The sequence below is a fragment of the Ursus maritimus genome, unplaced genomic scaffold (genome assembly GCF_017311325.1).
Source record: "Ursus maritimus isolate PB19 unplaced genomic scaffold, ASM1731132v1 scaffold_19, whole genome shotgun sequence".
In the NCBI taxonomy this organism is placed as follows: domain Eukaryota; kingdom Metazoa; phylum Chordata; class Mammalia; order Carnivora; family Ursidae; genus Ursus; species Ursus maritimus.
The window spans coordinates 44,561,255-44,569,329 of record NW_024424341.1 but is presented as its reverse complement, the minus strand read 5'-3'; the positions used below and the strand labels follow the sequence as shown (position 1 = coordinate 44,569,329).

The 8,075-nt window shown below is 57.2% G+C and overlaps 2 protein-coding genes across 14 annotated transcripts in view; both read right to left on the bottom strand.

Moving 5' to 3' along the window:
• The window catches only part of SYNE4 (spectrin repeat containing nuclear envelope family member 4), a 4,432-nt gene extending 2,081 nt beyond the window's left edge, over positions 1-2,351 (bottom strand). Inside the window, exons 1-5 of the mRNA XM_008712157.2 lie at positions 1,890-2,351; positions 1,548-1,698; positions 920-1,063; positions 556-735; positions 220-468 (exon numbers count right to left, since the gene is read on the bottom strand). Coding sequence (XP_008710379.1) covers positions 220-468; positions 556-735; positions 920-1,063; positions 1,548-1,698; positions 1,890-2,017 — 852 coding nt within the window. The 5' untranslated portion in view covers positions 2,018-2,351. The remainder of the gene's footprint in view (positions 1-219; positions 469-555; positions 736-919; positions 1,064-1,547; positions 1,699-1,889) is intronic.
• Positions 2,352-2,435: 84 nt separating this feature from the next.
• Positions 2,436-7,713, bottom strand: ALKBH6 (alkB homolog 6). Of its 13 annotated transcripts, none has more exons than XM_040632864.1 (7): positions 7,628-7,713; positions 6,777-6,855; positions 6,394-6,462; positions 4,812-4,872; positions 4,303-4,454; positions 3,979-4,095; positions 2,436-2,895 (listed from the first exon to the last, which is right to left on the bottom strand). In XM_040632864.1, the coding sequence occupies exons 1-7, from the start codon at positions 7,669-7,671 to the stop codon at positions 2,620-2,622; spliced, it is 798 nt and encodes a 265-aa protein (XP_040488798.1). In that variant the 5' UTR covers positions 7,672-7,713; the 3' UTR covers positions 2,436-2,619. The 13 variants fall into 13 exon arrangements, with proteins under 13 accessions (XP_040488798.1, XP_040488800.1, XP_040488805.1 ...); XM_040632866.1 differs by having other exon boundaries at positions 7,653-7,708; XM_040632871.1 differs by having other exon boundaries at positions 2,436-2,883; positions 7,628-7,702.
• Between the last annotated feature and the right edge of the window lie 362 nt (positions 7,714-8,075).

Sequence of the window (8,075 nt, the reverse complement as noted above, 5' to 3'; positions counted from 1 at the left end):
AAGAGGGAAAGAGAGATAGAGAAGACACAGAGACCAAGAGAAGCAGGGGGAGGGAGGGAGGGAGGACAACACTGAGATAGTAAGAGAGCAAGAGACAGAGAGATTGAGGGAGAGACAGAGCCACCAAGACCCCCTTGAAAGGGAAGTACCCTAATAAGAGACATATGGAGGTTTCCCAAGGGTGCCTGTGAGGGAGGGGTATCCCCCACCTGCTCTCACCTCAAGGCCTTGTCTCCTGCCCTGGGGGCCTCTGTGGCCACACAGCTCACAGGGAGCTCCTGGAGTCCAGGCTGTCTTTTGCACCAAGGGCCTGAGGCCTCCAACATCCCCTGCTGGGTCCCACTCCAACTCTGTGGGAGTGGGGTGGCTACTGGGTGCCCAGGGCCCCCAGACCCCACCAGGTCCTGGCCCGTCCAAGTCCCCCTCGACTTCCAAGTCCTGATCCAGTGGGTCGGCCTCCTCAAATACCTGGTCAGAGGACAGAGTCATGGGCAGTGTGAAATTGGTACCTGGGGCAGGGACTGCCAGGGTGGGTCATACCACGCTATAGCTGACCAGCTGGGCTTGCAGCCACCACAGTTGCCGAAAGATGCTGCTTCGGTGGGCTCTGAGTGCCCTCAGGATCTGCTCCAGGGATGCCCGGGCCTGAGGCTCACTCCGCTGTGCCAGCCCCTCACCAAATACCAGCAGGGCATCTACACGCTCAGCTGCCGCACGCAGGTCTGCCTGGAGGGCCTGGGGACACAAGGTTAGACACCACCCCCCACCACACACCCGTACCCCCACACACCAGGAGCACCAGAGATCCGGGACCTGGAGTTACATCCCTTCTTGCCTTTCCTACGCAGATACCTGGAATGTGGAATAAACCCATTTCCCACCCCAGGAAGCTGGCACCCACTCCTGAGGCCCTGCCCACCTGCAGCTGGCCCATCCTGCTCTGGGCTGTTGCCCAGGGCCCCAGGCCTTGCTCTAGGTCCTGCAGCTGGAGGCCCAGGCCCAACAGGCATAGGGACAGGCTGTCCTGCTCAGCCTCCAATACCTCCCGGCCGGAGCTGAGGTGCTGGGGAATATAGGGGACTGAGTTAGGGCGGGTGGGCCAACCAAGACCTTGCCCCTACTCCCATTGCCCCCCTTCTGCTGCTCCTCCTATCACAGAGTCCATCTCAGGGTCTGCACCAAGGCGGCTCCCACCTGGAGTCCTTCCCCGTGGAACCGGGCCTGAAGACCTCTAGTTCAAAGCCTCCAGGTTTTCAAGGCTCCTAGAAACATGGACATACGGGGCCTAGGGGCCTGGACAGGGAGGGGTGATGGTGCTGGATACCCCCACGAGGAATGGGACTGCACCAGGGTCAATGATGAAATAATTCTCTCCCAGTTGGTAAAATAATGAAAATCTTCCATCGTGACTGGTGAAGAATCATTTTTTAGAGCATCCCTCCCCCTCACAGATGCCCAATGCTTTTCCAGAATCATCATCTCATCCCCAGATTTTGGGGGAGAGAAAGTGGGGGCTGGCATAAGGGGCCTGGATCACCTCAGCTTACCTCACAGTGTTTGCCCCCAGCTGGGTCCTCATTGGTAGAGGGTGTTGGCAATCTGAGGGGAGCAGCAACAGGCGCAGTGCCCCTCAACCCACCCTGGAAGTGTTGGGGAGGGTCCATGGAGTCTTGCCCCAGTTTCTGGGCCTGGTCTAGTCTGGGAGGTATGAAGCATTGACAGGCCTCTGGGTGAGCCTAGGTGCCCATTATCCACCTTACCCTACCCGTCTGCAGCTCCCTCTGCCATGTCCCTAGGTGATCATAGCCATAGTACCTCTCTCCCTCAAAATGTCCCTGCTACTGCCCCCACCCTTTTGGGACCCAAGTTTCAAAAGCCCTGGCCCCTACCTGATTCTCTCCTCTCCAGATGCAGGGCAGATGGTACATCCAGCAATGCCCAGTTCCCTAGGGGCTTCAGGGGGGTGGCTGAGGGGCTCTGAGGGGAGTCTAAGGCCCAGAGGTGGTGGCAGGGCCATAGCTGGGAGCCTGGGGATGGACAGTGAGAGCCCTTTCCCTGGCCGGGGGTATCCGCCACCCCCAGATCTCCTCAGTAGGACTTACCCAGGCCCGAGGCAGCCAGAGGCCCAGGGGCAGGCTCAGCTCCACCTCCTAATAAGCAGAACCTGGTCGCAGGTAATCTGACGCCCAGCTCAGGTGAGAGCAGCACCAATTAACTTCTTCCTCCCCAGCGGGCCAGTTGGCTGAACCTCCCAGGCTCACTCCATTCATCACACCTAAGGAGTTTCCAGATAGAATCCCGACCCCTCAAGAGCCCCGGATTCTGCCCCACTCGGTGACCAGACATCTGACCCCAGGGCCCACAGCATCCAAGGTCCCAGACACAGTGCCCCACGGGAACCCAAGCATCTGCCCCCCCAAATCCAAAACCAGAGAGAGATTTTTGTTAGTTTATTTGAAATGGGACCTCTTCCTGTAGTTCCCACAAAGTTACTGGGAAAATAAATAACCCGGGGAGTGGGAGGGAGCCCCCTCTGCCCCGGGGTTCCAAGGTCACAGGGTTGCAGCTGTCAGGAGGCGGCGGAGAGCCCGGGAATGCGAGCGCGGCGGGCGCCAGGCATCACTTGCTGAGCAGGAGGCCGGTGCGCAGCACGCGGGGCACGCGGCGGACGGTGAGAGAGACGCGCGTGCCGCGGACCAGGCTGGCTCCGGGCCGCGCCGACGGGCAGGCGGCGGCGTTGGGCGGCAGGGAGGTGGCGTCCAGCGCGTCTACGCGGGCAGCCGCGATGCCGTGGAGGAGGCGCGTGTAGGCGGTGCCACGGAGCACCAGCAGGCTGCGGGGTTCTAGCAGCAGCGAGGTGACTGGCCGGGGCGGGGACCGGGGCTGCGGGGCGGGCTGAAGGTCAGCGGGTCCCCAGAAGTCAGGGGGTTAGAGTGGTCCGCGGACTTTAAAGGTGGGGGGCGGGGAAGGTCAGCGAGTTCCTAGGGGCCAAGGCTGAGGGGCAAGGGTGCTCCCAGGGAGAAGCTCTGGAGTGGAAATCCTACGCGATTTGGTTAGTGGGCGCCGGTGGCGGGCCAGGACCCGCAGTCCCTCGGGAGGGGCCTGGAAGTTGACTGCAGCTTGGACCCAGGGATCAGCAGCCCTAGGAAACTGGATGGAACTGGACTCAGGGCTTGGGTGAAGCTAGAAAGGGGAGGGTGTGGGTGGGGTAACAGTGAGGCAGGGAGGAGCCGGTGTGGTCTGGGCCTGCCTGCAGACATCAGAGTGTTTGAGGACACCCACACAGTAGAAGGGGGTGTCAGCCTACCCAGGACCATGTAGGGCTAAAAAGGAGCAGCTGGGATCAGGGTGTCCAGGGGAGTTTCTGTGAACCCTGAGGTATCAGAAATGCATTACTCAGAGAAAGGTCAGGGAAGCTGCTGTGGTGCGGAGCCCTCACAGAAGGGATTCAGTATATCTGGGTGTGTGGGGGGGTGTCCTTGAGCAGCAAGTCATGGGTTGAGGCCCCAAGGAGAATCTGAGGGTGTTCTACAAGGCAGATCTACACTACTGGAGTGGCAGAGAGGTCTGTGTTGGGGTGCCCTGTGCAGTAAGCAAAGAGAGGATGTCAGGGACAACGGTGAGTAAACGGTGTTGGGGTATCTGAGGGTATCAGCGTCTGGGGAGTCCTGCACAGGGTATATGGACCTTGGGCTATTGGAGCATTCTGAATGTGTGGGGCAAGGGGATCTGTAGCGCATCGGGGCATCCACTTAGCAGGTGAGGGTACTGGGGTGTCTACAGGTATCATTCCTAGGGCTTCCTGCAAATGGATGGGGCTGGAGCCTGGGAGGATGTGGGTGCATTCCATGAGGGGACGGGGGAAGGTGTCTGAGAGAGTATCAGGGATACCCTGCAAGCAGGAGGGACTGGGGCCTCGCGGAGGCTGTGGGATGTCAGAATGCCCACGAGTGGCCAGGGCAGTGTCTCAGGGCCCACCTGCTCTGCAGGGTCATCATCCTTTGGCTGCCGCGGCTCGTAGAGGTCCAGCATGGTGTGGGAGCCCAGGCTGATGGTGCTGACAGTCGGGTAGTAGAGTGGCCCGTCCTCGTGGGGCTAGGGAGTGGGCACCAGGGCTGGACAGGGCAAGAGTCCACACCCCCCCCACCCTCTGGGGCTCAAGGAGGGTGCCCCTGCTTGGGATGGGGAGGTGAATGCCTGGTTAGGGTATGTGGCTACTTAATGAGCAGAGGTGGGTCAACATGATGCCCTGCCCCATGGTGGATCAGAGGTCTGGGGGTCGGGGTGAAGGTGTGTGGTTACCATGATGCCCTCCCCAGGCAGATACTGGTTCACAAGGACGTGGTTGGCTGGGAGACCCCCAAAAAGGCTGAGGTCAGATACTTTGTCCACGTAGCGCTGGAGCCACAGAGGCAGCCTCTCAGGAACCATTCCCCGGGGATGGGGGAGCCCACCTGGGAGAGGGCAATGGGGTCCTGAGGACACCCAACTGAGGAGCCCTGGCACCTGGAGCCCCCATAAGGGATATCCCAGTGGTTGGTAGCACTCTGACCCTGGGGAACCTCTGACTCTGGAGATCACTACCCGACGCTTCCAAGGCATCCTGCCTTCTTCAAACACCTGGACACTCTGAGATACCCCCGCCTCATCAGGAAATCCCTAGTTTCTCAGAACCTCCACTCACCCCTCAGGATCCTCCTTGCCCTTGGAACCCCTTGAACCCTCAAGGACCCACCCAGTGTCACCAACCTGGACCACCTGCCCCAGCCTACATCCCCAAATTGCCCATGCCCCCAGGCAGGGACACTTACCCCAGTTCTGTAACTTCCTCCCAGAGAGCTGGGTCCACTTTGGCTTTGGGGCATTGAAGACCTAGGAGGTGGGGAGGGGTCAGTCCTTTTTCAGGACCACCCTCATGGATTCTCCGACCCAGGTCAATACAGGGCCCTCTACCGGGGGTGGAAATGGGTCATCTCAAAGTCTGTGGGATTGTTCTCTGAGACAGTGTTCCCAGGATTGTGGTGTTTGCCCTCTCCCCTGTATCTATCAGGATCAAGGAGAGGAACCAGAGCTACACAATTGTGGTCTGAATCCACTCAGAGCTCTGGGCTGGACTGGGCTCTTTTAACCCAGCAAATAGTGCGCACTCTGTAATTTCCTGAATCCTGCGCTATCTCAGAACAGCCTGACTTCTGGAACCTCTTTGTTCCTATCACCTGGGGGAGGAAATGTGCGAGGCTGGGCTATCTCAGCATAGCAGAGAGAGTACTTTGAAAATTCTCCAACTGCCAAAATCCCAAGGGTCTAGAATGGACAATCTCCAAGAAGTCTGTACTCTACTCGATAATCTCCCCATTCCTTTCACAGTTTATGGGGCTGGAATGGGCTACTTCAGCACAAGAGTCTGTGTTCTGTGGGGCACCCGGGTGGATAGTCGGTTAAGCATCTGACTCTTGATTTTGTCTCAGGTCATGATCTCAGGGTCCTGGGACTGAGCCCTGCGTCAGTCTCCACGCTGAGCAGGGAGTCTGCTTGAGATTCTTTCTCTCCTCCTCTGCCCTTCCCACCATGAATGTTCACACGCTCTCTCTTTCAGATACATAAATAAAATCTTAAAAAAAAAAAAAGAGTCTGTGTTCTGTAGCTAACTTATTCTTGAGATCAAACTGGACAAGACTACTTGGGATAGCACAAGGAAGATCTGTGCTCTGTAACTAAGGCTCTGAGGATGCAGAAGCTCTGAGCTTTGTAAATTCTTTTCTCTCCAAACCTTAAGAATAGAATACAGAATACTGGGACATCTCAGTACAGGTGATCTGTGCTTGGTAACCTTGTTCCCAAGACTCTGGGTCTATGCTGAGCTATCTCAGCAGAGGGAAGAGTTTCCTCTATAGCATTCTGGTGCCTGGGTTATGTCAGCACAGAAATCTGAAACTGCAAATTCTCAATTCCCCAAACCTCAAGGGCCCAACCTGGGCTATCTTAGCCTATGTTTATAACCCCCTTTTCTCTATGATAGCAGGATTGGGCTATCTCAGCACAGAGGGTATAAGGTTTGTAACTTCCTTGTTGCTAGCATAAGGAATCTGTTTCTAGCAATTTCATCTGTTTTGGAGGCTGGACTGGGCTATCCCAGCACAGGGATCTGAGCTACATAATAACTACCTTTCTAAGAATGTTTGGTTTCCCCTAAGCCTCCTGGGAGAGGCTCTTTCTGACAGGCCCCAGCAGGTCCTGCAAGAGGAGTAAATAAGATGAGGGATGGGTGCTGGATGGCACTCTCCTTCCTGCCAAGATCTTCAGTGTAGCCTTAGAGGCTCTCACACAGAACCTGGAGGTTGGGGAGGGATCTGGGAAGGAGGGTAAAACAAACCAGAAGGGTGTTGGGGTTACCTGTCGAAGTAAATACTCTTCCTCTTCCTTGGAGATGAAGTCAGGGACATAGTAGATTACAGGTGGTGCCTAGGATAGAAAGCCCCCAGAAGGTGCAGCCCTTAGACCTACACAGGAGTCCTAGTAACACTGAGCAGACCCTCCCTCTGAAGAGAGGCTCCGGATGTTCCCAGACAGGCCAGGGCCTGACCTCAAAGGACTAATGCCCATTTTTGGGGTGGGAAGTGGGGGTGAACATGGGGCTATATCCTGAGGGTAAGAATGAATTTGGAGGGAGGGAGCAGTCCCAGTCCACAAACCCAGGAGTCAGCCTACCTCTCCCCACTCTTATCTCCCACCCTCTAGTCCCCACCTTCACCCTCTGCACCCCCAGTCCTGACAACCTGCTCCACCCTGAATGGTTCCAGGGCTGGGACCCTGGCGTCCTGATCCTCCATCGACACCAACTCCATGCACCCAGTCCTGTGGGGGAGGGGAGGACACTCTGAAGTCACCAAGCCTCCCACCATCAGGCTATGATCCCATTTCCTGCTTTATCAAGGGCCCGGGCCTCACCTCAGCCCTACAGGGAAACTCACTTGGTTTCTAAAACCCGAATCCTCAGCACCTCAAAAGCCACCCGGACACAGTGAGCATCCAGAACGCTGCCCCACTGCCCCAAACTCCATCCACAAGGGCCCATCAAACTACACACATTTTTGCCCTATTAAGCCTCTCACAGAGAACATCTCTGACCTCACTGGGAGCCATTCCCAAGAGCTGCACGCATGGCTTCCAGGGCTGCACCCCAAAGCCCCTTTAAACAGTTTGAGACCCCATCCTAACAACTTCAGACTTGAAACCATGAGTCTGGCTCTCGAACAATATTCAAAGTCACCATGCACCCTCCTCCCGCCGCAAACGCTTTCAGATGCCCCATTCTCAACACCCATGTGCCCTCAATCTGAGTCTCCTCAGACAGGTCCACTCTCAGTCTCCTCGGATCTCCCCATTCTGGACCCCTTCACACTTCTCCCGAGCGCCCCTTCCCTGCAGCAACCTTGGGCCTTTAGTCCGGAGCCTGACTCCTCTCCAACCTTCTTCCCTAACTGAACCCCTTAGTCTCTCCACCCCGAGTCTTCTAGAATTCCACACTCTGAGCTTCCCTGGAGTCCCATCTGAGCTTCCTCAGATGCCCACTCTCAGCCCTCTCAGACACCTCCCGTCTCCGTCCCCAGCCACCCCCAACACTGACCGTCCACCAGTGTCCCCTCCAATACCCGAATTAAACACCCCCATTCCCTTCCCAACCACTTCCGCCCCACGTTCCTGACGCAGTTTTCCTCAGACCAACGAGAACTCTCAAAGGTCCTAAGGGTCCGCCTTCCACCCAATCGGCGCTCTCACCCAATATTGCCCCGCCCCTTCACCCTCATTCAGTGATAGGCTGCACCTCCTGGCCCGTGAGCCACTGGGGATCCTCCGGAGACGGGTCTTCATCTGGCACCGACCAATCAGGCTCCAGAACCCAACCGGTTCTCACTGCGAAGCGGGCCCAGACGGGAGGAGTATCCTTGGAAGGGGCCAGAAGGGAAGGGAAGCCGCAGGAAGAAAAGATTGTTAGAACGATCTGTGCCCATTCCGCGGGGAGGCTGGACTGAAGGAAGGGCTTCCTCTCTCGTCCTCCCCCCCACAAGGGTCCA

Coding starts and splice junctions, on each gene's coding strand:
- ALKBH6 (XM_040632860.1), bottom strand. CDS start 7,075: ATGGGCCCTTGTGGATGGAGTTTGGGGCAGTGGGGCAGCGTTCTGGAT. Junction 6,856..6,971: donor ATTCGGGTTTTAGAAACCAA/GTGAGTTTCCCT, acceptor CCTCCCCCACAG/GACTGGGTGCATGGAGTTGG. Junction 2,896..3,978: donor ATGATGACCCTGCAGAGCAG/GTGGGCCCTGAG, acceptor GCTGACCTTCAG/CCCGCCCCGCAGCCCCGGTC.